At 43.9% G+C, this 27,915-nt stretch overlaps 1 protein-coding gene across 6 annotated transcripts in view; it reads right to left on the bottom strand.

Annotated features, from left to right (window-relative positions):
- Positions 1-27,915, bottom strand: part of MAD1L1 (mitotic arrest deficient 1 like 1) — a 367,938-nt gene that overhangs the window by 178,870 nt on the left and 161,153 nt on the right. For all 6 annotated transcript variants that reach the window (XM_063344898.1, XM_063344899.1, XM_063344900.1 and 3 more), the window contains one exon: positions 5,158-5,214. In XM_063344898.1, coding sequence (XP_063200968.1) covers positions 5,158-5,214 — 57 coding nt within the window. The remainder of the gene's footprint in view (positions 1-5,157; positions 5,215-27,915) is intronic.

The following is a 27,915-nucleotide window of genomic DNA, read 5'->3' as shown; positions in this document are numbered from 1 at the left end:
GAGGTTTGCTATCGTCTTGCTAAATCATTTCGTTAATGATAAAATGCATTTTTGATGGATGGAGACTTCCTGCACAGGTCGGTCGCCTCCCTTCCCCTCCCAGCCTGTTGGTTCTATATATCTTCCAGCAAAGCTTCATTTTTATTTACAACTGCGTGGTTCAGTACTCTAATCCCACATTTAATTGCCATCCCATTGTAGATAATACAGAGAATTTATATTTCCACTAACGAACACCACTTATGCCTGGTCTGTTGTATTTCGTGCATTCTATGATTCTATTATCATAGAATATAGATTCTATTATCACAGAATCATAGAATGGTTAAAGTCAGAAAGGACCTTAAAGATCATCTAGTTCTGACCCCCCTGCCACAGGCAGAGACACCTCCCACTAGACCAGGTTGCTCAAAGCCTCATCCAACCTGGCTTTATGTTTAATTACTCTTAAATAAGAATTAAACAACCTATGTTGTCAAGTTATCCAGTCTTTCATATTCAGTTCACTTCTGTCATATTATCGTTGTTATCACCTGTAAGCTAAAATGTAACAGCATTTTTATTCTTGCCAACTATTTCTCTTAAGTATCCAAAGTTACAGTTCTTAGAAGTCTGGAGATCTGATGTAACCATTAGAAAGTGAAGTTTTTCAGTAATAATGCAAACGGTTCATGATTTGTGCAGGTCTCTTGTTGTTTAAGTATTGATGCCTGATGCGATTTTCCCAGACTTTTTGTGATTTTTCCGTGTTGCCTTCCAGTTAGCAGCTAGTTCCCAACTACATCACACACAATGTTCTCTGAGTTGATTTCTTTCATGTATTCTCCTTTCTGTCTTCGTTACTTCTCCAGATAACCATCAGTGTAGGCAGTCACTGACATTTAAGTTAATCCTAAACACTATGGTTTCATCAGACTGAACACATGATTTGGCTCCTTAACTATTCCTGACCTGCTGCCCTTAAATAAAGGTCTCCTGTTCTTTGCTGAGGGTTAACCAACACTTTTACTCACAGCAGAGGGAATTCATTACTTTCATTTTAAGGTGACTTTATTTCTTTGGTAAGGACACTCAATTTATGCCATTCATTTTGTGACTGCTACATTCTTGGACTTCAAATCTGCTTTACCTCCCACCCTGCTACGCAATTCTTCTGATTCTTATATCCATTCTTTTTAATCTGCTGGAGGGTGAAATATAATTTGTTCCAATGAGCAGTCTATAGATTTCAGAGCCTACATGGGTCAAGCTGTCTTTTGAAGACGAAAGCCAAAAGATACCCAGAGCACCTCAGGGCAATGAAAATACAGGTGATTCTTTCTTAATACCAAGCTGACTTCCCTCAGGGATTAATGATGGAGAAAAAAAAACCTTGACACGAATGCTCCCTCTACAGAACCGGACTGAAAGAAAGTGTAAGATCAGGGATCACAGCCGTTGTTTGGATGGCGAGCTTGAGCCAAACAATTTCCTCCTGTCTATAAAGGGAGATGGAAAAGGCAAATGAAAATTAGAAAAACTAACACATCTTCTGCTTCCCTCCCCCAGGGAGAGAAAGAAAAAGAATATAACAAACAGGAAAGCAGTTGCTGCAAATAATATTTTGGTGCGAGCAAAGCCAGCTCTCAACTCTATGCCAGCAGAGCATGGAACTAACGTACCGTAAGTAAGATCCTGGGACCACAGAACAGGGAGCTGCACACGTGAACTCTATGAGCAACCTCCCGGCACATCCTGGGGATAAAGATATTTGAGCACTAGCCTCAACAAAGAAAACTTCCAGGGCTGATTAAATTGTCAGAAAAGCACACATACGTACACAAAAATTCCAGAAAAGAAGCGTGCTTAGGCACCAAAAAAAAAAATCACAACAAAAAAACATTCTTTCAGCAAATGAAAGAAACACAAAACTCACAGATCTTTGGGACAATTAAGTCATCTCAGCCCTATCAGGCTGGTGACTGTTATGTACCAGCTCTCAGAAGACTGGGGAAGCCCTGTTCCCTTACAATGGGAACACCATCAGACTGTGAATAAAGAAAAATAAATAAGTGAAGGGTTAGAGGGAGAGAAAAATCAAAGTTCCATTGTTACAATTACACAGCACAGTGATATGGGTAATTTTTCTTAAATCAGAAAATAAATTCTAGGTTCAAGTTCCCTGAAGGATATAAAATATTAGAAGATTTTTTATGGTTGTAATCACAAACTCATTTCTCCAGCCACTACTGGCCGTGTCTAATTAGGGCAAAGTATGTTAATGATACAGCGGCACAGCCCAGAGACGTCTTCAGTTGCAATATTAATTGCATTTAGGGAAAGAAGCATGAATTGTGCTTATACAAGCTAATTAGTATGGGTTTGCTAATTAATACTGGAAAGCCAAACTGCCTTTGTCTTGTCAACTGCAATTAGCTGAAGATGTTTAAATTTCTTTTCTTTTTTTTTTTTTTTTTTTCTTTTCTTCCAGTAGTAAACTGGCTTTAGCTGACAAGCAATGAAATCATGCGCTGGGGTACTCTATGACAGGTAGTGCAGCAAGTCCGTCCCACTTTCCTCCACCAAGACCTTGTGCCCCAGCCCAGAACAGTGTCCCCTGGAGCAAACACCACCCTTCATCTCGTTTTGTCCCCACGGACACAATTCCCTGAAGCAGGGCCCTCTCTTCCCAAGGACACAGAGCATGCAGATCCTGCCTTATTGAGGCCACGATCCTATCAGAGTTATCCCCCAAGTGTTTTACTTTTAAATATTGCTATGTAAAGAATGAATTATTTACCAGGGTATCTAAGATGTTCCCCATCGCCTTCAAGAAACCCCATCAAACTCACCTGTGAGATCCAATCAGCTAGTTCACTAGCCCAGAGCACATGGCTTCATTCCCAGTGCTCTGGGGAGGGTGGCAAAGCCATTAGCACTCTTCAGGGTGGCAACAGAGATGTCACCTCTACAGAGGTTTATCCCAGAAGCAGCCCAAAGACTCATCAGACTGTACGATAGCACCTGACAGGTGTTTATTCCATCTCACTTAGGGCCATAAGCCAGTTTGCAGAACGGCTGATGAAAAGCAATATCCACATCTGTCAGCACCCGGAGCAGGACGAGCCCTTCTGCAGCCCCCCAGCCATGGAGGCTTAACATCAAACTAACGAGCAGTGGATCACGGGTGAAAAAAGGGGGAGAGGGGTGAAAAGGAAGGTGAGATACCAGGAATCCAAATCAGCAAACAATTGCTGACGTGTCAATTTTAAAGGAGTCTGAAAATAAGGCCATCCGGGTGAGACACTGATCTGGAGAGGGACGGGGGAAAAAAGCACATAAAGAAGATTTTGTTGGATGCAGGGAGGAGAGTGGGGCTGACGGTACAACTGCTGGAGCCCTTGGGAGCCCCATCCAAAGGGGGCAGACCACTGTCACCCCTAACACTGCAGAGGACAAGAAGCGCCACATCTTTCCCTACCAGGGAGACTTCACCTGGGAATGGAGAAGAACCATCCACCACCAGTGAAAAGCAGGAACTATACTGTCACGTTTCTCCTCAAAAATGAAACGGGGGAAAAACAATCTCTCTTCCTCTGTTTGAAGCAATTTTCTTATATTTACTGAACAAAATTCAAAATGCTGAATAAAGCCCACACCCCACAATCTGCAATCCATCGCCTGAAGCACTACAGGATACAGCCTATTCCTGTGAGATTGATGTAGGATTTACTGGAACATCACAAGACCTGCAGTTTTCCATCGAGTAACCCTTGGGAATAGGCGCTGAACACCGACTGCTGCTTTATCCTCTGCTGATGGATGATGCACAACACCAATTAATGCTTTAACGCTGGAGGTTCCAGTTTCTCCAGCTCTTTGCCAGCCTGTTTTAGTACGACAAACTTTTGAAGGCAAACAAATAACTCAAAACCCAGGCTTAACAAGCCAAAAAGAACGATGTTAAAAAAACCCACGCATCAGAACATTTAAAACATAACAGCAAATTTATCCTCCAATACGTCCAGTGAGCACAATGCAAAATTGATTGTATAGAATTTAAAACCATAACAAGGCAGCATGTAATAAGATCAGATGGTAAATAGGATTAATTCAGTTTTCTTTGGAAATATCATTTCTGGCCTCTGTCACCAGAGAAAGCGGCTGAGCATACAAAAATGTTTGCCCACAATGTAAGACCACCCCAGAACGGGAATCAATTAACACTCTCATGATAGAAAATCTGCTGTTGAAACAGCAAGGAGCAGAAATTAAAAAAAAAAAAAAAAAAGGAATTAGCAGATGTACGGCAACCTATTAATAGTACAGCAGGGGCACGCCAGTTCTGCCCTTCAGTGCCCTCGCAAGTTGAGCAGAAGTTTAAAAAGCCTAGTGTTGGCACTGCAGTTTATGATTTGGGGTTTAGAGCGGAGGTCTGTTTAGCACCTACTTACTAGCCAGTGATGCGTGCCCACCTTTTCATTAGTAATAAAATGAATCCAGTGCAAAACATATCTACAGAATGAGTGTCTACATCTTGGATATTGCTCAGGTTTTTCTTGTGACTGCTAAAAGTTTTGGGAATCCCGCAACTCGCCCATCAGCAAAAACATTTGCTCACCAAACAGCTTAATGCCAACACCTCATTTATTCCCAAGTAGGAAGAATCATACACAATAGTCATAAACTGCACATAAACCTCCCTACTGCCTGGTTTTGTGGCCTCTATTATTTTTGGTTCTTGAGGGAACTGCCAATAAAATAGACAAACGCAGCAGAAAATTAACAGATATTATAAAAAACTAGTTTGCGGTAATTCTGTCGCATCTCATCTGCTTGTCCTTTGCACACTTGAGACTAAATCAAAGGCCCCCAAAGAAAGGAGTTAATTCAGTATGAAATTAAGTGCTTGCTTCTGATCTAGAACTGCTAACAAAGAGAAGGCAAATTGCCAAAAAAAAAAGGAAGAAAGGCCACTAGATCTCATCCAATGCTTGTTCCAGGTGAGTACGGAGACAGAGAGTGCCAAGACTAGCAATAACGATACAAACTTGTACAATGCTTATTTGCTATTCATTTCTGAATATTTGGAACTGATCCACTGTTTAAATGAACTAAGCTTTGCATATGTTACTGCTCTGTAAAACAATTTAAAAAACCCAAAAGATGAACACTTACCATCTCTGCTCGTTGCTTATGATTCCCCACTTCTTCCATAACTTGAGCCAGCTGAGCCTTCAAGACAAAAAAATAGAAAATGAAGACTAGGACATATTTTTTAACTTTTAAGAAAACTATGTTCCTCCCTCCCAACCAAAAAAGCCACCAAGGGCAAGATGATTTTCACAGTGTTGCAAAGGCGTTATACGCATTGGGTCTTGGTATGTCCTATCAGCATCCCATTCCAGGAGACAATGCTGTCCCAAAGAGCCTGCAGCCTACACACACGAGAAAGAACAGGTTTCTTGCAGAGAGGAAACCCACTGGATTAGCTATCCCAAATTTCAATCCCATGGTCCACTCAGAGAACCGTGCCTCCTCTCTGTTTCTCTGGAAGTTGCATAAAGAGGGGTCTAAAACCGACCCACACTTAACTTCAGAGAAAGAAGAGGTTTGCTCCACAGCTCCTGGAAGGTGTGCTTCTGTGTGAAGAAAACTTCATGGAAAATGTCCTGTTGAAGTTCTGGGGTACAGGGTTGGTTTTGGAAAGCTTCAAGACTGTTAGAATACAGAACAAATCCTCTCCGGAACATTACCCTACTGAATTTCTATGAGAAAAGGTCTCAGTGCAAGGTTTGGGTTTTTTTAAGAGGAAATTTGAAATTTAAAGAATCTCAAACCAGAGTGGAAATACCTTCTTATCCCTGTATAATTTGCAGAGAAATAAGAATCTAACTCAGAGGAGGATCTTTTCACAGAGTTTTGTTTGCAAAAAAAAAAAAAAAAATTAAACTAAATGGGTATTTCAGAGGTAAGAGAAGCCACATACACTACTTGAGTGCTACTACTTCCCACATCTTTTATTTCACAACAATTTGCTAGCCTGCAATCAGCCTTTCTTCGCTTAGCAGAAAACCCAAAAAATAGTCACATCTGAGGACAGAGAAGCTAATTTATACAATGTAAACAAACAAGACAAGAACTAAAAAACCCAACAACTTTCCCACAAACCATTTCCCATAATTTCAAGCAGATATTCATTAAAACCCTCTGGAGTCCCTCTAACAATCTCTCGCCACACATGAAATGGGTCTTTTGAGTACTACATCCAAACCAGAGACAAATAGCGAGCAGTTTATTACAAGGAAAAGGAAAACATTAAGCTTTGAAGGCTAACTGCACTGAAATGCAAGCAAACAAAGAAATTACAGTCTTAGGGTTCAGCACAGCAGAAGTTCAATTTTGCAAACAAACAACCAAACAGTTCAAGATTTCCCCGGCCCCAGAGCTCAGCGGAAACCGAAAAAGTTACAGATTCTTGCTGTGCGGGGCCTGGGATGATGTGACATTATTTAAGGAACAGACACTCAAATAAGATGAAAAGGGCTTTAATACAAGCCTGGGACCTGGCCCAGGGAAATGAAACACGTTCATTAAACACCACGGGAGATGCCAGTCCCCACCAAACACGGAGTGCATCTACAAGCAAGTGAGAAGAAAAAATGAAATTATCACCAAGTTTGATGCTGAAGCATCAGGAAACTATAAATTTGCAGACATCTGGGAAAGACTTTTTTCCCCACTACTATTGAATCAGGTAGAATTACACCAGCAGGCTGGAGCCAGAAGAGTCACACGGAGAAGAATTAGAGAACATCCCCCTCAGAGATATTTATGACAGATGCTAGCACAGCCTTTGCAAAACACCCCAAGACTGAATATTTTTGATCACCACCCCCCCACACACACTTTTCTGTATATTTAATAGCCTTCATCTATATGAAGACGTATATGTTGTTCAGATGAGAAATTCTTGCCTATTCTAAACCAGGTGTAAAGAGCCATTAAGAATTACACATTTGCCTACAGTAGCTGCCACTCCTGAATTTGTGGGTCATTTCCCTGTTCAGCCTCCTGTTAGTACAGACTCCTACAGAACGACGGAGTAATTCAGACTGGAAGAGGTCAGTTCAACGCCCTGGTCAGCTACACCAGGATGCTCAGGGCTCTTGGTCAGCTGGGTCCTGGGTATCTCCAAGGCGGCGAACCCCAAAACATCTCCAAGCAACCTGTGCCAAGCTTTGGTCACCTTCACAATGGAAATATTTTCCTTTATAATATCAAGACAACAGCACCCTAGGACAATGTTTCACTAGATGGTATAAGAGTACTTTAAAGTACAAGACCTTGATAAAATTCAGAAAAAAAGGATAGAAAAGACATATCTTCAGGAAGAAGCTGCAAAAATGTTTAGACAGGAGAGAAGTAATACAAAGGGATGGGGGAAATTCGAAATACAAGCAGGAATTATTCCATAATTTACCTTATATATAATATGTCTTGGGGGAAAATAACCAAATACAAACCTCTGGAGCTGCTATGGCAGCAGAGAGCTAGAGGCAAACCTGGACAGAAAGTCCAACACAGCAGCGCGATAACGGCAGATCAACGTGATTTGGAGAAGCAATCAAATAAGAACTAAATCACAAAGTAGGTTTTCTTCATTGCATTTATTTCCAGGCAGTTCATCTCAAAGGGAAAGAGTAGCTAACTAGTGGGAATTCAGAGAACAGCAACTAAACTTACTAGACTGCTGGAAGAAATGATTTATGAAGATTAAAAGATTTTTAAATGTATGGTTTGGCTACAACTCTCACAGAAGAGCAAAAGGGACATATTTAATGCATTCCGAGCCGTTACAACGATACAGCTGGAAACAAGGAGGCTTTTCCAGCACAGCAGATCCCGTCGGATGCGATTCCCGCCTGCAGCCGGGACCCCCCGACCCCCGGCTCCCGGCCCGGCCCCATGGCTGCAGGCAGGCCCACAGCAGAGCCCACACCTTCCCCGGGGTCCCCCGCGCCTGCTCTCGCCTGGCTGTGAAACAGATGATCCGAATGCTTTATCACATCCAGTTTGTAAACATTAGCCCTACCCCAGACTTTTTATTAGCTTAAATCAAATATTGAACCTAGCTCAGCTGCTGGAGGACAGCTGCTTGCGAAGTGATTCACTGCCATATTCCTCCTAGGCCACAAGAAAATACAACCTAATCACCAGCAGCATGACAGATGCACACATTTTTAATTATGAAGAAGAAATTAGGCTCTGAACTTATCCCCACATCTCACTTAATCAGGGTGCTTGGGAGGAGCTGCCAGCCACCACAGCCACGGCAGGACGGGGCCACGGAGGGCCCTGGGCCGGCGCTGAGGCCCCGCAGCAGCCCCGCCTCAGGCATTTACCAGGAAAGGCCTGACAGAAAGGAGTGTCATTTCTTGGAATTTAACTTTCCAGGAATGAACTGTTGGATTTCTCGGTTCAGTCACCTCTGGCCACTTGCAGACAACAAAAGCATGAGCATGACCCTGAGCCACTTTGGTGGCTGGGAAGGAGGTGGTGTGTCCTTGGCGCCCGCACCAGCAGGCGTGGGAGGGCATCTGCAGCCGACGCTGGAGCAGTTGCCAGCCCCACCTCAGTTTCACACTGGTAAAAGCAATATCACAGAATCCCAGAATGGTTTGGGCTGGAAGGGACCTTAAAGCCCACCCAGTGCCACCCCCTGCCCTGGGCAGGGACACCTCCCACCAGCCCAGGTTGCTCCAAGCCCCGTCCAACCTGGCCTTGAACCCCTCCAGGGATGGGGCAGCCACAGCTTCTCTGGGCAACCTGGGCCAGGGGCTCACCGGCCTCACAGCAAAGAATTTCTTCCCAATATCTAATCTAAATCTCCCCTCTTTCAGTTGAAAACCATTCCCCCTCGTCCTATGGCTCCCCTCCCTGACAAGGAGTCCCTCTCCACCTACCTATATGTAGCTCAGCTTTGTTTTACGGGCTTTTTGACTGCTCACATTCACCTTGGTATCTCAGGAATCTCTCAGTAGGATCGACTTGTGTGTTGAATTTTCAGACTGTGCATGAAAGTTAACTTAAAGCTCCAAGGAAATTCTCATTACTTAAAACACATGTTAAATTCCCACGGATCACTGAGCTCAAGCATTAAGAAATGTGATAAGCAAACAGATATTAAGAATCAGATATACAAATACATGTAAAGTCCAATTTGCCCACTGAAGGCAGCACAACCAGGTAAAAGAAAATCAAGTAGCAAAGCAGGGAAAAAAAATCCTCTCAAGTATTCAGTCAATTACTTTAAGCCTCCAAAAAAAGGGTTTGTCAATTCAAAACATTCATCTTACATGACAACACAGTCTAATCTACTGTCAATGCTACTGTCATCCTCAAAGAGAGTGGCAGGAAGGAAGAGATAACCCGTGCTCCGGCCTCGCCGGGATACAGCAGCTCAGGGCTGAAAGAGGAGCAGGAACGGTTTCCAAGGAGAGGAGCCGATTCGGCCCCTAAGGAGACATTTCTGAATTGTTTAGCTTGCTTCCCTGCATCAATAATCCCTCTCCTATACCTTCCAAAAGTCAGCCTCCACTGGCAATGCTGGAGGAGGCCAGTCAGGGAGGGTGTAACGAAGGAAACTCCAGTGATCCAGTGGTTACAATGCAGGTGTTAACACCGATCGCAGCACCAGCCCCACGCTCTTCTCCGGGGGCTGAACGTGAGCCCTTACCGATAGGCGAGCAGCTCAAATGTGAGACTCGCTTGTAGGAAAAAATTAGCTACTCAATCTCTAATGAACAGTCTTTCTCTACACAACAATACCCTCCGCTCTACAAGCAATTAGCAAATCGAAGCGCTCTCTTTGTGGACCTGCATTAATTTGCTCCTTGACGTTGCACATTAAATAGCTCGTAGGTACAGCACAGCACAGTAGAAGCAACAGCCAAAGCCATAAAATTAAAGCTTGCTTCGAAGAGTTAGGGAAGCAAAATTACGCGTGCTGCATATTGGGAATAAATCAAAACAACCTTCATTTGGAAACATCATTTTAGTCTTATGCTTTCATCAAAAAACATGATTATCTTAACAGTCACATTAATACAATGTAGGTACTTTACAAGGGAGAGAAACAAGCATCACATTCACTACCTCAAATTAAAAAGCATCATTTTTATTCTTCCTCATCAGGGTGAAAGAGCTGGGCATATACACAGCTGCCTGTTGCAGGGTTGTGCTTCCCCAGCCATGACCTTCCACGGCAGGTCCCCAGAAGATCCCTTTCGGACAAGCGGCACCCGGCGGGCGGGGAGAGGAGCAGGTTCAGCCTGGCAGAGCGGTAGCACAGCTACAAAACACGGCATTTCTACAGCACGCCGCAGCCCGAGATACCCTCAGCAGTACTTTAGATGCAACAGTTGTATGCAAATTCAAGTCAAGTGCGATGATTGGCAAATTTAGGTATAATGTTAATTAATAGCTATTTCAAATTAATTACCTTCTAAGATAAATTCTTGCCTCTCTTCTTTGAGAAAGTTCACACACAATTTAAATTTACAAGGATATATTGGCTTCCAATCATGGAAATATGCAATCTGATATTGCCAGATCATTTCGGTTTCCTTCTGCTGGCTGCACACCATTCCCCAGGTAATTTCCCAGTAACTTATTTATCTAATCACGTCACTTACAAAAGAAGATATAAGATGAAGTTCCTCGGCTCAAGCTAGATGGACTTAATGTGTGCCTAAAGTGTGATGTCACCTATAACACAGTCCAAGGCAGTGTATCTTACCTGATGCCATAAACCAGGGAAGAAGGGGAAAAAAAAAGCACAACATCGCCTCTCTCTATCAGTTTCAGGAGATACAAGGAAAATATGGTGCATCAAAGCTGCAGGTGGAATACAGGAGGAAACCCCAAACATGGCTGCACTCCCAGGACAATTCTGATACGGGAAGCACTGATTGCAACACTTACAATTCAATCTTACATGTAAAAACATATAGCTCTATGCACCACGCTGATGAGTTACATGGAACAATAGAGAAATATCAAGAGAATACTTTGAAACGAAGGCTGCAATCCCTAATCCTCTCACAAAGATATTTTTCTAAGATTCTGGCTTGTAGTTAAAACAGGAGGAAAACTTTGATTTCACAGGCACCACAGACAGCTTACTTACGGGGGTGGCGGAGACTGAGACGGGAGTAACTCAGCCACTTGCAGTTAGATTTCAGTTTATTTGCATACTGTGATCCTGCATGTTAAAATATTGTGAGAGCTGAAATGAAATTTTCATTAGTGTTCAATCTGAAATCTCACCCGTGGGATTCAACTTTCAACAGTTAATGCATGCATTTGCCTGTTTATCCTTTATAAAGTTATATATCCATTTTAGCCAATACCTTCCGCCTTCAATCCATTAGCACACCATTACTGCAGATTGGTAGCAGTACGGTACAGTTTTAGCATCTCTGAAGCGCACTACAAAATTACACCGGGTTAAATGGTCATTTCTAATTTCATATATTTTCACACTTTGTAGATGAAATTACTGATCTTTCACAAAATTGCATCAGTTGAGATCACAATCAAGAAGTCAGTTTAGTATCAGACATTGCTAAATAATTTCCTTGCCGCTTTACAGATTCAATTTTGCTGTTCTCAAGAAAGCGCTCCTGGTTATAAAATCAAGTACATATCTTTTATGAAGTGGGAAATAACAGCTACAAATAAACTCTGGTGTTGTCTCAAAAGCATCAAAACCACCATGTTCTCTTACAGGAGCTGGACTGGAGGTGGCGGGGGACTCAGGCTGATGCAAAGGTGAAGGGGAAAATTCCCCAACAACTTTTGAATCTGTTTCAGAAATTTATATACAGCGAAGCGACACTGACTCTGACTCACAGAAAAGCTGCAATAGGTGAAACAGAGACCATTACTTACTGGCAGAATTTGGACTATGTGGGTAGACTTACAGCTCAATGAAAAGCATGTGTCTCAGGCCACAGCTTATGTGGTTTTCCATGTAATTTAGTCCTTCTTAATTTTACCCCAAGCAAGGACACAAGATAGGAAACTAGGATGCCTGTAAGCAAGGTGTCCCCACGCCTCCAGGGACTCCTGGGCATCACAGCAAAGCGCAACACCCAGGGACGGAAGGCTACTGCTCCGTGCAGAGAAGCGAAGGGCGTTTTTCATCAAAAAAGCAAGAGCTGCTGCTCCTTTGAGAACCAGTTTTCTACTGGACGCGATGTGCAGCAGGGGAATGCCGCCCCCCAGTGAGAGACACAAAGCAGCCAGTTACCAAAATGAAGGATGAATTAAGCAAAGGCTCTTGGGTGCTAAACAAAAAAATGATACTGCAAATTGAAAAATTGCTGAAGTCATAGTTATAATTACTGAAGATACAGGGAAAACATCTGCAAGATATGAGATGCTGTCAACACACTATCAAGATTTACTGGACAAAGAGATAATAACCAAACCTTTCTCTTGCTCTTAAGTCTCAAGGACGGACCAATCTCTCTTCTTCTCTTTTAAGAGACACAGTCACTTATTAACGTCAAGAATTCTTGACAGTAAGCTTATTATAATGAAGTCACCCCAAATTCTCCCTGGTTATGCTATGAGAAAGGGGTGCAAATATGGTCACTTGGAACAACTGATGCAAGGCAGATAGGACTTCAAGCAGAAATCACCCACATCCCTGTTGCTGGCAAGTCCCTTGACCTACCTTAAAACAAGCTGGTCCAGTTCTACAGCAGACCTGGCTCTTGTTCCCCCTCTGCCTAACGACTGCTGAGACCCCTGCGGCAAAGTGAACCCTGAAACTCCTTTTTTCCCCTCCCTCTCTAATGTAAAGGTAATACTCACTCTGTAAAACCATCCAAAAATCCTTGAGCAAAGGTAATCTCTGAGCCCAAGGTGCCACTATTGACAGAAAAGGCACTGGATGGGCCACGCCACTCGGGCAGTAAAAGGATTAAGCACCACATTAAGTGCAGAACTCGAGCACCTCCACGTTCAGAGGTGGCGGTAACCGAATCTCCCCGATCCTCACAGCAGAGGTGACCTTCACCACTGCAATAAAATGTAAAACTCGGAGAAAGATTCTGAACTTCTCAAAATCTATTCCATCAACACAGTTCACATAATCTCCCAGGCAGATGCTGTCAGGTAAGGAACACGGTACCAAAGCAAATTGGGAGATGGAAAAATGCAGAACGTTTTGTTCGGGAAAGGATGAGTCCCTGGAGATCGGACAGCCCTATGCCAGGCTGAAACCCCGACAAAGAAAGCAGGTAGGTGCCAGTAGGTAGGAAAGTAAGGGGCTCAGGTGTTACCAGATTTTTCATGTGACAAAAAAGCATCAGATTTGCAAAAACATCTCAAAACAAGAGCAAGTATTTGTTGTTTTACTGTCGGAATTGCAGCCGAGAGGTTGGGGGGCAACAGCTGAGCGACTCCTCTCTCCTCCTGTTTTCCCTTGATGTTTTCGTTCAACACCTTGCTAAGACAGAGCACAGAGACCAAAAGATTAGCACGGCTCTGCTGGGAATAATCCACTTTTGCGATAGGTCTCCTTCCCTCCATCCTAATCAAATGGTGCTGCAGCCCCTGGGGAGAGAATACATTGCCAAACAAAAAAATGTGAGTTTGCAGCTGCTTTCTCAACAGCAAAGGGCAGCCTGACGATGAAACTCTGCCAAGCCCGTTGCCGCGAGCATTATGCAGTCGGCCAGTACAGCATCTCCCAGACACACAGGAGAGGCTGCCGGATGCTGATGGACTCTCCGAAAGAGTCATTCCCCATCCCTGGAACACCCATCAGAGAAGCCTCTGCCATTGATATTCTCTTTGTGGGCTCACAAATATTCCTACCTCAGAAAAGCAGCGGAGGGTGCAGTCGTAGCAGGGGGTCCCTTCTTTTTTGCTGCTCCCCTAGCAAAACTGTAACCCAGCAGCAGAAAGATAACCTGGCATAAAATCTGGCTACTGAGGGATGACCACAAATCTCTTGCCAGGAGTAAAATAGATTATTAATATATTAGTTCAAATAAAAAACATTAGGAGAGTATCAGCTCATTCCGCAGGGAAACAGCAAAAAGGGAAAGGAATACAAATCATTCGGAGGACACTAAGGAGAATTAATTTTATTGTGCTGTGATCAAATCTCTAAAGCTGAAATGAAGGGACACCAGCACCAGATGCTGAAACGAATGTAGCGCTTCTGGGAATCTGGTTATTCATCGATATTTAAATGATCTGAAATCTGGTACTATAGGTGACTCTGGGATCGATGAGCATGATGCTTTCTCCAGGTTATATTAACCCTTCTTGAACAGTGGTACAAGCAGAAGACACAATAGCTAACGGGAACGGAATCCCTGGCTATTACATGTAATAACAAAGTTGGTTGGAGAAGGAGGGGAGCAAATGTTTATGCATCTGATGAATTTTCTGGCAAAATTTTAACTCCAATAATTTTTAAAATTTTTTTTGGTCTCCTTTAGATTATCAGCAGAAGGAGTTCAGGCTCCAACCCCCCTATCCTGATAAAAGCAACAGCACTCACCAATCCCAGAAAAAGGGAATCTCAAAAAGTAGAAGTGGTGGCAGCATGACACCCAGCAACTCTACCAAAATGCCAGCTTTTCTGCCACTCCTTCCTACACATTTTTTCCAGAACCACGTCCCTGGATCTAGGTTCTCCCTCTGGCAGTTGCCTCCAACTAGGTTTGATAGCTAGGGGGAAAGAAATGACATTTAGTTGATAAAGTCTGTAAATTAACCAACAAAAATGTTCACTGTTATCCATTCATCAGAAAAAATGGTGGAGTTACATCTCTACCTAAAAAAGCCCTTCTAATTTCAGGCCGATGAGTCAGCACTGCTGCATCTCATCACTAGGAATGATTCATTGTCACTGCACTTCTCAAAGTCAAGAATAAGGGTATTCACCCCAATTCACTGTCATCTCGTACCTACTCCGGATCCAGGCACTGTGTTTGCATACAGTACTGATGTAACCATTTATGTGAGCGTGTCACTTTTAATTTAAAGGTATAAAGAGCTATCATCAGCCTACCAACCATAAAGCAACATTTTCTTTTCAGTAGGCTGACAGCTGAATACCTAGAAAATATCCTTGCTTGCCAAGAAGGAGAGGTCTTGTGGTTTGGTCTTGGCACCCCTGCGGCCTAAGGGTGGCAATGCTTCTGAGGACACGAGTGGATGGCCACTATCCTTGGAGAGAAACACTACTACTCGGTAATGAGTTAAAAGAAGCTTCTCAGGAGAGTTAGAGTCCGAAGAGAAATTCAGACAAAAGCGGGATAGATGGAAAGCCTCTGCCCCACGTGGAAGCAATGGTGGGGAAGAGGGTTTTGTGCGTGGATTAGACCCCAGCCAGAAGATCTGTAGCTGGATGAAACAAAGAATATTGGAAGCTAAGCAGCATTACAGCTGTAGTTTTCTTTTTATTTAAGTCTCCTAATATCACAGTTGCTTTGATTAACCTTTCTAACTGTTAAAACAAGGCGACTGAACAACTCATACTGACCTTAGCACCCCCGCGTACTCAATGGCAGTACCTTCCTCTAAGCTGCCCAAGGCTGTTTGGCAGCTGGTGATGTGCAGTGATAGTTCAGAAAAGATGTCTTTAATGATATGTGTGTGCCATGAACCCTGTCCCTAACTATATCTCACTGCTGTCCCCACACACACTCACTCCCAACAGGAGACCTCCAGCATGTCGGCAAAATTCCTAGGGCAACTGGTGTGAGCCAGCTGGCAAACGCCATGGGAGAAGTGAAGATCCATGTTTACATCAAACTTTGTTCCTTCTGCGTTAATTTCAAGCTAGTTTGGTTTCTTGTCCTGGTTCTCTGTACTGCTGCACAGGTTGTGCTAGCTCAAATAAAGGTCACAAAAGGGTTCAAGCCAGCACTACCCTTGGCTTGTGAAATTATAGCCAGAGTATTTTTGGCATCCTGCAGAACAGTGGGTAAAGTGCCTAAGCCTCAGAGGGTTTCCAACAAATTTCAAACACTCTTGGAAGTTGCTAGGTAACAACGTTCACCTCCCGGAAAAGATTGTGCAGTGTTTGCTCTGACAAAGCATTGCTTGTATTGCCCTTGCTTCCGCCCCAGGAACGCGCTCGCTGAGGACCCGTCTCTTCTGCTGCCAGAGTGATTCCAGACTCTAGTCTGGGTGCGTAGTTGGATTTTGCTCAATAAAGCAAACATTACATTTTAAACATAGCTATTATAATTAGCAGAAGCTCATTGCTCAATTCCCCTTCCAGACAGGGATTTCCAAATGTCACAGTCTGGACACAGTAGATCTGCCCTAAACACGACTGACCTGGGAGGGCCCAGAGCAAAGGATCAAGCCCTGTCACGGGAGGTGAGATGAGAAAACAAACAGGATAACTGTCCTCCTTCATCCTGCACCTTCATTTTCTGGTATTATTTGTACAGCACTGTGAGCAAGGCAAGTTTAGCAGAAAGGCTCTCCTCTTTGACGCAGAAGATGTACCCCCACTTGAGGCCAAGCAGGAATGGCATCCCTCTTCTCTGGGCCATCCCCGGGTGACTGCCTCATCCTGCTTGTCCTGCCGGGGTATCATGGCAGTAAGAGGGAAAGAGTAAGGGGGGAATAAAAAAAAGGGAAAAATCGAAATCTGTTTTGGAAAAGCCAAAACAACTTCAGTCCTTAAAGGTGATATGCAGCATTAAAAAAAAATTGCAAAGTATCTTTTCCCAACACATACCTACCCACAACAAAGAGCTCCTACCTTTGTAGGTCAATGCTGGCACTTACATTTCCACGTATTGCATAAATCAGTGGTTTCCAGCCTCCTTGCAGACAAGCTTCACTTCAAAACCCCTGGCAAAGCTCCACACCTCACGCTCCATGGAGCCAGCAAAAGTCCAGCCGAGCTTATTAACGTAGGTCTCATGCAACATCTCACCTGTGATGCGCTTGTGGCTGCCCTCAACTCCTGCCTCACCGTTTGGGATATGCCCGAATAAAGTTCCTGCGCCTCTCCCATGCCCCACGGGGCACTGGAGATGATTAGCACCAACCCTGCTCAACCACAGCAGAAACCAAAGCACAAAGATCATGTGTCCTTTGCAACACCACAGAGGCAGTCCCAATTCGCAATTAAAATATTGTACCTCATCAGTTTTCCACTCCCGACAGAATAGGATTTAGAACCAGAATCAGTCTTAAGTTGTAGGGGAAAGAAAGAGGAGTTAACCGTACCTCTATCCAAAGACAGTCCTTAAATTGAAAAAGTAAAAAATCCTCCAAGATGGCAAGTGGAAGAAAGAACTTGGTGTGAAATACAATTTTACCACCCTCAAATAAAATCAAACACCCCTGCGCACCACGGTCATGCTCCTCTAACTTCCTTGAAGAGGAGCAAAACTCTTCTACTTTTATTCAAAATAAACCAATCCCAATGGAATTTAAGCACACTGTAGATGCAAAAATCATGAAAAAGCTAACAAACTAAAAAGATCCTCTCTTGGCATGCTCTTGAAGGAGGGATTCACCATGTTTCTAATTGACTGCCACCGGAGCTTAAATGAAGAACCTATAAATAGGAAGGAAGCATTTGAAGGAAACAGCAAGGCTTTTTTGTTGTTGTTTTCTCTTGTTATTGTTTACTCGTTTGTTGGGAAGGAGATGGCTAACAAGGTAGAATAAACGTAGTAAAAATGTAAAGAAACAGAAAATGATGGGGTGTGGGAAAGAGGGATAAAAAGACACAAAGACATTCAAATGTATGAAGTACACAAATACATTTCTGCCTCTTGCTTGCCAGAGGACTGAAGGAGGAGGGACGGGAGAAGGGACACAGCTATGTCAGAGCATCAGTCAGTCACCGTGCCACGCTGGAGGTAACCGGGACAGAGACAAAGAGGTAACAGAGGCAGCATCTGCCACATGCAAAACACAACCCCCAACGGTGATGCCGACTTTGGGGCAGTTCATTCCGGAACAACGCTCAGGCTCCGCGGGACTGCTTTCTGCAGACAAACTGAAGCTGGTATTTCAAGCATGAGTCCAGAGGGAAAACACGCTTGTGACTTAAGACTGAGGATGCCTTGAAGAACCACAACTTGAAGAAGGCTTTTATGTTATGATAAAAGTCTCATCTGAAAACTCAAGCTCCATTGGGCGATCTTGGACTAATTTCTAGTCTTTTCCACATATCAGATTCAAGATACTATTAAGTGCAGCCATGAAAATAAGGCACTGGAAGTGTTCGTGCAAACGTCTTGTGGTAAGAGTCATCCAAAATAGGAGTGGACTCAAAACTATTAAAGTTAAGCAGCCATCCACATCATAAGAAAAGTGAAAATACTCTGTCAATGAACAACAGAGCTGGGGGAATCTGAGTCATTCCCAGAGAGGATCTAGTTTCTGGAAAGCATTTGCAGGAAAATTTCTAATAAACTCCATTTTATAATATTGAATAACCATTCTTCAAAATAATTGGATTTTTTTATTTTACAGCTCTTGTTCCAACATGTCTGTTCACTCTCCTCCTCTCTCCCACAGCTAGTCTGACTGCCCACAACATCCCCAGTCTCCAGCTTTCCAGCATTCATCAAAGCAGCAAACTTAATTATCCTTTTTAATTACTCCTCTGAATCCTCTGCTCCTTCTTTCATGCCTGAAGGAGGCTCTCACAGAATCCATTGAGCAGAAATCCTTCTGGTTTCTCTTTCCGAGGATTTCGATTAGCTGTAAGGTCCTTCACTACTCCAGTAAAGTCCTTCCTTGCAACTCCATGGCAGATCCTGTCCCAAGCCCATGGATTTTGCCAGCGACCAGCCCAGGACCTCCCCAGAGCCTTCTCCTCAGGGGGGACGGAGGCTTAGCCCATGCCAGCTCTGCATGGATTTACAGCTTTCTCAAAGATTCTCGAAGTATGGAGGAGGAGAAGGCTATCAAAACAGCCTGTAATCCAAACTTTCAGACTCCATCAGTTAGAATCTTCCTTTGCTTAAAAAAAGGTTTGTAATGGGTATGCAAAGGCCAAAAAAACCCCAACAGCAGTGACAGGAACAGAAGTAGTAAACAAACCATCCTTGCATGGCACAGGCGTGATATGTATTCTGTGTTTGCCGGGTTAATTTTCACTGTAAAACTTGCAGGAGAGTTACTGTGAGGGCAAAGTGCTGGATTAATCAATCTAGGGCTGAAGTTCTTTGTTTAGCCATAAAATAGAGAGAGCAGAAGGAACAGAAGTGCGTATTTCCTCACATCGCCCCATCAGTGCTTCTCAATTTTGGGCTGAAAGGATTAACTCCGGAGGGAGCGCTGCAATTTCATCTTCGGCATGGTCCATTCGTTCCTCGGCCCTTCTGCTGGGGCTGCCAACAAAGATGCCAGACAGGATGGTATTTTTGAGCTGCGAGTGTTTATCTGTTCCGAGTGAACCAAACAGCAGCTCATTTCAGGAAAGCAATCCAGCAGCTCACAATCGCTTCTGGCTCTCGCAAAGGCAGGCTGACAAAGCAAAAGGTGAAACAGCTTGATGGTCCCATTAGAAACCTTTGAGTTTTCCTGAACTGAATACCTGTCTCGCAAAGCTGTGCTATAGAAACACAAAAGGTGTCCATTTGGCAAGGAAAGGGAAGAAGTCAGAACATACGCCAAGATAATCTCAGCGATTAGCTCCCGCCACAAAGGCAGGAGATGTATTGGATTGCTCCTGCGTGGCACAGCATGGGATGGATGCTCTGAGGCTGGGAGTTCCATTTCCAAGGCATGGATGGGCACCAACGGGATGGGGTCAGCACACACACGGCTCACGCTGCAGGCAAAATCAAATCCAGCAACAGAGCAACATGGAGCATGACAGACAGCTTCCTTTGTAAATATTGCAAGTAAGAATTGTGAACACTTCTTTCTTTTCTTAAAAGCTTCTGTTCAGCCTTAAATTTTCTTTCTTCTTAACCAAGCAGATAAACAGCTCCGAAGATTCACCTTTGCCTAAATGTGGCTGAACCTGAGGGCAACACCAGCTTGGCTTGTCCATCTGAGGCTGATACATGCCAAAACTGCTCTTGACTCACTCCTTGTGGAAGAGGCTATATGGAATGTACCTTTGCTGTAGGAGTGGCCATGTTTGTGCCATGCAGCAGCTCCCAGACGTTCATGAAGACTCGAGCGTCACCTTTTCCCTCTCTCAATCCCCTTTGCTGTTCAGAAACAAGAGCTTTATCCAAAGAGCAAGTGGAATGCAAGAGGAACTAATATCCGCAATAATTACAGTAATGTGCAAAGCGTTGATGGGCTGTAGAAATCAGACACAACGAAGTGGCCTAAATAAAAAGGTGCTCATTATCCCGAGAGGAAATGGCACTTCTGAACAATGAGGTCACGCTGTACTGTGAAGATAAATGTCACTTCTCTATATAGCTCTGATAGTCTCACCTACTGTCTTCAGAAACGTACGTAAACAGCCAAGCAAAAACATCCTGCAGAATTAGCCTGGGATGCTATGTTATTTTAAGAGCGTGAAGTCAGTCATCCAGAGTTCTATAGATACGCTTTCCTGAGCATGCACTAGAACACGTATGTACGTATGCACATGTATACACACTCTGCTTTTTGCTAGTAATAGTAAATAAAGAAAAATTCACTGACGCTTTCAAGCTTGGATATGTTCTGTATCATGTATGTTGAAAGGATTTCAGACTAATCATGTTTTTTGCATTGCTATAAAGATCCCCAGGAACGACGCACATCTGCACAGGTCGTTCTGCACAGGCCCCCAGGCAGCCTCTGCCAGGCGCAATGAGCAGCGCGACTCTAAATACACACCACACATAATGCTAACAACTTCTCTCTTTTCCACAGCTCTGTGGGCTGCCACGCTACAGCTGAGATACAATTAAGCACACTCAGATGATCCTCGAGCGAACGGCAGCGGCAGAGCGATCCCCACCTCACGCGATTGGCAGAGCCCCGGGCACCGGCACCTCCAGCCCCGGCTCTGAGCACAGGGCTCCTCGCAGTGCTCCGCAGCGGGGGTTCTTCCCCAGCCATACCCACACCCACGGCAGAGAAACAACGAGCAGATGTGGTTTAGCCACTGCTCGAATGTTCCCACCTAGAGAAAGACGGGTTGGTCCCCACCATCGCACAGACATCTCTCCGAGCCGTCCCCAAGACCTTTCTTCATGCAAAAGGTCACAGAATGCTTCAGAAACCAGCACCATGGATTTGCGAGGTGTAACCAGATCTACGGAGGTCAAAGGAGCACACATTTTACTAGAATGTTTGAGAAAGCGCGTCAGGGAGCTGATATATCCTAAAGCTGCATTTTCCACTAATGAAATGACCTCTTATAAAAAGGGAATAAAGCAGATGATTAGGAAGTGAAGAACACTGCATCTGTATGAACTCTCAATAAAATCAAGAGTAATCAGAATATAATTGCCAAAAGTAGGGTCGGTAACAACCAGCTTAGCAATGATATGTGCCACGTACAGTAAAGATCATTTGTCTATAGTCTCTTTACCATTAGGGCAGTTCCCAACTGCGTTACACAGCCCTGGCTTTAATAAAAATTCAGCGTTTGTGGGCTCTCAAGAGATTCTCCCATGAATTAATACTCATACAGACATTCATCACTTCTTTGTGTACATAAATAATGTACAGTGGCAGTCTTTACACAAAGAAGCCTCAAAAATCTCTCCCATTATGCAAGATATTCTACTTAAAATAATCTCTACAAACTAATTACTCTGTTCACGTTCACAGCTACTGGATATACCATTGGGGTTTTTTACATCAATAACACAGTGTAACATATCACCTTTCAAGCTTCTTCTTGACTTCCTTTAAAAATTAAAAATATTTAGGTTGAGCAACTCTTCCAAGAAAGTTGGGTTCCCAAAGAAAAATTAGCTGGTTTTACAGTTTTCCAAAAGGAAGTGAAGTTGATGCTACAAGAACTCATGTGTGCGGGTCTGACACGCGGAATGCAGGCAAGAGAAGACAGAACAGATACAAGTCAATGCTTGAAAACAGAAATCAGTCCCGTTTTTAACGTGGTCTTGAATAGAACTGAAATTTGAGTGTACATCTGTCAAAGCTAAGCTCACTACAGCCATTCTAGCCGTTTAAACAAATTGAAAACATCAGTCAGTTCAACATGTCAAATCCATGTGCCATGCCGTTCATATCTATATTACCGTCACCCCAGTCGGATTCACGGCACGTGTACTGTGCAGTAGCACTGCCTGCTTTATTAAACAGCATAAATTAAATTCAAAAGAAAAACGTTACCACTTGCATTACAGGAACACTGTGGCTTTTTCCGAAACTTAGGACTTCCAGTTTGTTTTGCTGAAAAGCTTTTAGCACAATCAAAGCACATTTGACATTAACACTGATTAAAGCAAATAGATAAATTGCAAAGCCTCTGAGAAAACAGAATTGTTCCTTACAATTTACCTGGACCACCCCTGAACAGAGGAGATCTATATCAACAGCTTGGTGAAAATCGCTATCAGCTGACTTTTTCACTCATTCTCTTCCCAGCTTTTTCCAAAATATTAGTAGGCTAGTCACATTTACTTGAAAAAGAAAAAGCGAAGAACAAAGAGAGAACTCCAGCCACCTGCCCTCCCGTTCTGTCCAACTTACGACTTGCAATGGTGCCATAGTCTAATTCATGACCTTAATATGAAACCGAAGTGGGGAAATGGAGATGCTGCAGCCTACGGACAACCCAGTCCGTAGGGGAAGAGAGGGAGAACGTATGGGAGCGACTGCAACACATAACTATGGAGAAATATTAGGGGTGAATAATTATGTATGTTCTGAAATAAAACAATCGCAATCAGCTTTTGCATTTAGGCACCATTCAACTAACTGTGCCCAAGCGCTACGCAGAACCAGGCTTTTAGACTAATTAGTTCCCTGAAGAAACACCTCTTCTACTATCGGGAATTAAGGCCAAAATAGAAAAGAATCACTGGCCTTCAAAAAGAAAACCAAGACAGCAACTACTGGTGTTCGATTTGCCACAATAACCGAAGTATTAAGCCTATTAAAGTGGATCTTACAATTCTTGCAAACTGCAAAGAGCAAGAGCGTTAGGATCTGCAACAGCACGAGAGCAAACTTCTCTTCATGTTGTTTTCTCCAAGCACTTTTTCTGTTTATATATTATAACTATTTGGTAACAGGATTTCCATAAAACTCTGTAGCTGGAGCCCACAGAACCACAGTGGGCAGGAATGAGTTGAATATAACAAGCCTGCGCGGAGGCCCGGCAGGAAATCTTTGGAATCTTTACAGCATGTTTTTAAATAGAAAATAATCATTAAAAATACTAATCCCTCTTTCTTGCAGGAGACCATCATCATGAATTAAAAGACGGCACGAAAACACTTACAAATAATACTTTAAATCTTAAATTAGGCAGAGACTAAGTAATTATTCTGAAATGAAGCACTACAAATCACAAAATTCAAATCCAATCATTATAAAAATCAACAAATCTCAACAAGTTCCGAACATCTCTTAAGATGCCCAGACAAGCACTGTTTTATGTCATTAATACAACGCAGAGTTAGGGAATAGTTAAAATTTCTGTGACATTTTCCATATAAAACATTATCCTGATGTGAAATCTTCCATTTTACTTTTTTCCCCAAGATATTTCACAGAATCACAGAACGGTTTGGGCTGGAAGGGACCTTAAAGCCCACCCAGTGCCTCCCCGTGCCCTGGGCAGGGACACCTCCCACCAGCCCAGGTTGCTCCAAGCCCCGTCCAACCTGGCCTTGAACCCCTCCAGGGATGGGGCAGCCACAGCTTCTCTGGGCAACCTGGGCCAGGGGCTCACCGCCCTCACAGCAAAGAATTTCTGCCTGAGATCTAATCAATGGGATCCCATCACCACATGGATGAGAGCAGCGGGATGTAAAACCACCATGCTTTCCAGCCTGGAAAAAGATTCAAAGAGGTTAAACCTGTGAATTAAATGCAGAATGCAGTTTATCTTATTTACTGAATATTTCCCTAACATAGCAAAAAAAAAAGCAGTTCTGTAATTCCTGTGGAAAGCAACACTGGGAAGTGGTGGAAACACCGGGGGGAACCTGCCCAGCAGCCTCCCTGCTGGCTCCCAGCCCTTCCCTTCTCGCAGCAGCAAGTGATGGAGACGGACAGAAGACGTAAGAACATATTTCTACGTTTTCAAAGCCTCCCCTTTGAAAAGCCAGCAGCTACCTGTCCCTAACCCCATACCCCAAAGATGCTTAATTTGCCTTTTTCCTTCTTTCTTCCACCCGTGAGGGAAGAGCCACGTTATCGCTGCGCTATCCGTGTCCCGATCCCAGCCCCTGCTCTCCCGGCTGCCGCAGGAGGTGACCCCACCACACTGCACAAAAGCAGCTCTTTGATGCCGCGTCTTTGCTGCCATTTGCCGGGGACGGGGCCACTGCTCCCACTCCAAATGTATTCTTGCTTCCTCCTCCACCTAAAGACATCTAATTGCAAAGCCTCTATCTCTAGGCACAGACGCGCAAGCTCTCCAGCGTAAAGCATTTTAAAGCTCTCAACACCATACAAAATACTCTCTCCTGTTCTATTGTGGTAAATATGACTCATAACTACACATCAGTAATCTTCTCTTTCCAAAACATCACTAAGGAAGAACCCAATTTTAAATCTTCCGTAGGAATTTAGACCCAGTTCACCCATTTCTCCTGTCCCCTGTGGCCAGGCACGTTTGAAGCTAACCCACATTCCCTAGGTCAAACCCCGTTCCTGCTTGGTTATTCGTAGCATCACTGGAAGGGGCTGGAGGAGGATTTCTTCATACAAGAGCATTTTTAGGGGAGCCCAGGCTGCAGGGGAGGGAGCAATCCCTTTGTTGCCGGCATCTCTCAATCTCCTTGGGGCTGAAGCGAGATCCTTCAGATGCTGAGGAGCGTTCCCACGTCCCCCGAGCTCCACGCCTCCAGCAGGCTGATGATATTCGCTCGGGCTCAGCAATGCTGGGTACGCTCCCTGCAGAGGGAAAAACCCTTCCGACAGCGGAGCCTGCAGGAGTCCATCCTAAACTCCCTGTATCGCTAACACAGGTCATCGTTTATATTTATCATTACTAGGAATTTTTAAGTTTAGAGAGAGTCAAGACACGATCTAGTCGGTAAGAAAACTGGGGGCAGAGTGTCACAGACTACATCTACATCAGGAGCACAACTTTTAGCAAATCAGGACAGAAATTACAATGTCTCCCCTTGTTCTTTCTGCACTTGAAGCACAGAAAATGCTTTTCTGTCCCATGCACTTCAGTCTGCAGCCAGGCACAGCAAAAGGGTCCTTACGGCTGCTGCTTGTTCTGCAACCCGTCATTTTTCTTGGGGCTTTGTCTATAAAGCTGCTTATCATAGGCTAAAGGTACAGGTACTGTCTTAGTTAATGATTTAATTTACTCTATGCAAGTTGGCGCCCAGACATTCTCACTTCTTAAAAATAATGGAGGCTTGCGGTCCCTAGGAACTGCTGAGTTAAAGCCATTCTTAAACTGTCAGAGCATCCACACACTAAAAATAGCTGTAAAAAATCTACCTGTAGTGACAACAATTCTGGTTTGTGCAGAATATCTCCAGTATAAGGCAGTGCCGGGGACTACTTCTCTCCATCAATTACTAACCTTCAGGACAGATCCAAAAATGGGGAATCTCCTCAAAAACAATAATAGTAATTGAGTTGTAAAATCTAGTTTCACCAAACAAAACATCTCAGATATGCAGAGACAGGCTCTGCTGCAGCAGCAACCAGTTTTAAGAGGCACTCTTCTGCCACAGAGCAGGGACTGTCACCTTTAACAAATCATTAAGCCCCTCCGTGACTTGGCTTCCTCATTTATGTGAGGGTTATTTGCAAGGTGCCGTCCCCAAACACAGCCCCCGGCAGGTGGAACAGGGAGGGGGGGAAACCAATGGCTCCCTGACTTGATAAGGTCACTGGGGTCTGAAGGAAGATGAAACGCGGGCAAGAAGAGAGAACCCGAGATAATCCATTTTGCAGGACCGCAGGAGGACGCGCAGCCTGACCGACTCTCCTTCAGAAAGGAGAAGAAAGGCAAAGGACCGGCAGCGGTTCTCGGGAAGGCTGGAGTCTGCCAAGAGATGCCAAAGCCTTCAGGTTCAAAATGCTATTTCGACAAGGTGTTTGCTTTGTCAGAAGATGATGTCCAGCCCTGTGACTGCTTCAGCAATCAGTGGGAGCTGATGCATGGAGCGCATTAGCATCACCTCCAGAGACAGCCTGTTTTCTCCCGCATGAGTCACAGATAAGATGCTACAATGACAGCAGAAGTCCGGGCAAGTGAAACATATGCCATTCTGGAGTGGCAGGAAAGCTCTAGTGACTCTGATTTGCTCCTTATGGACATCCGAAGCGAGCAGAGTAATCTTCTCACTGCTTCTTACAGTTGTCACTGAGAAAAAAACAGTGCACGAAGGTGGGATGGCAGCAGAGAGGTGAAGAAAGCAGGCAGCAGAAACCTGAAAATTCAAACAAACTCTTCCGTACCTTGCACAGATGGGAGGAAATTTCTCTGTAAAGTTCCCATCATCACAGAAACCCCTTCTGCTACGTAAAGAGGCAATCTAGCTTTGAGGGGGAGAGGAAATTCGTCAGAGGAGGGATAAAGCAAGATAAATACAAAGCGTGGATCAAAGAGAGAAAAATACAGAAGGTAAAAAAAGTGGAAAAGCACTGATGGGGAAAGCTGGCAAGAGACGAGGAGGAACTGTTAACTGCTCAAATAAACATTGTATTGCATCTGCACGTAAATTTTAAGCACTTTAAACACTGGGGTGACTGCTAAGTAACTGCCTTTGCAAGGAGCAGATTTGTGACTAACATCACAAGAATCAGCAATGCCCAATTTTCACTGCCAGCAGATGCGCCGCAGTTATCAGGTGCAGATAAGGTGACGATATTTGGTCAATGAGTTTCGAGGTCACCAGTAATGCCCGTGGTGGAACAAAAACACAGAACATATGGCATTGCATGTGCTGAAACTGTCAGACTCATAATTAACTGATTAGAGTACATATGGTGCTCACAGACAGTGTAAATCTCTCAATGTAAAAAATGCTGGAGACCATTGAAGGTGTCAGCATGAGCCTTCCTTGCAAATCTCTCTTCATTAAAGTTTCATATGGAGCCAAGTGTGTTGTAATAAAATCGCTATTAATGGAGTTATATTTATGATGATTTCTCTTTTGTGCAGCTGGATTTAACTTTTCAAACACCAAACTCCACATCAGAGCTTTTTCGCAGTAGCTGCTGCATGCACAGAAGCTTCTTGTTTTGTCATATTTACCTTGAAATTAGAAGTAATGGGAGATAAGGCAGTAAAAGTTAATCCAGCTTGGCAAGAAAACCGTTAATATCACCAGTATCAAAACAAAAATTCATGCCGTGATATAAATATGGCTACAGTTCTGTCTACTTGAAGTATTTATAGCAGGCTGGCCAGGGACAAACACATTCCCTCTTCAGTTCCAAAACACACTTTTAAAAAGATGGTGAGTGACACCTCATTAACCACGTGAAATAGGCTGACACAGCCTGCTTGCTTTTCCAGCCACCATTTCAGATGGCATTTCTCTTTGCATCTGCCCCCTGCTTTACCATCAATGCTCCGCAAAGTGCTTTCTCGAACCTCTCCAGCCAGACGGACATCGTGCAGCAGGGGCTCGGGCTGGGGCAAGCAGTCCTGGGGAGGACACAGCAGTCATTTCCAGTCCCAGAAGAGACGACATGTTTGCATGTCCATGCGTTAGAGATCCAGCTTTTCTCATCAGTCATCAAGGAAGGGGGTTTTAAAAGTTCCCCATCAGCCTTTCTTTGCCTTCC

This window comes from Chroicocephalus ridibundus, chromosome 8, assembly GCF_963924245.1.
Source record: "Chroicocephalus ridibundus chromosome 8, bChrRid1.1, whole genome shotgun sequence".
In the NCBI taxonomy this organism is placed as follows: domain Eukaryota; kingdom Metazoa; phylum Chordata; class Aves; order Charadriiformes; family Laridae; genus Chroicocephalus; species Chroicocephalus ridibundus.
Note: the sequence above shows the minus strand (reverse complement) of the source record. Positions and strands in the feature narration are given on the sequence as shown.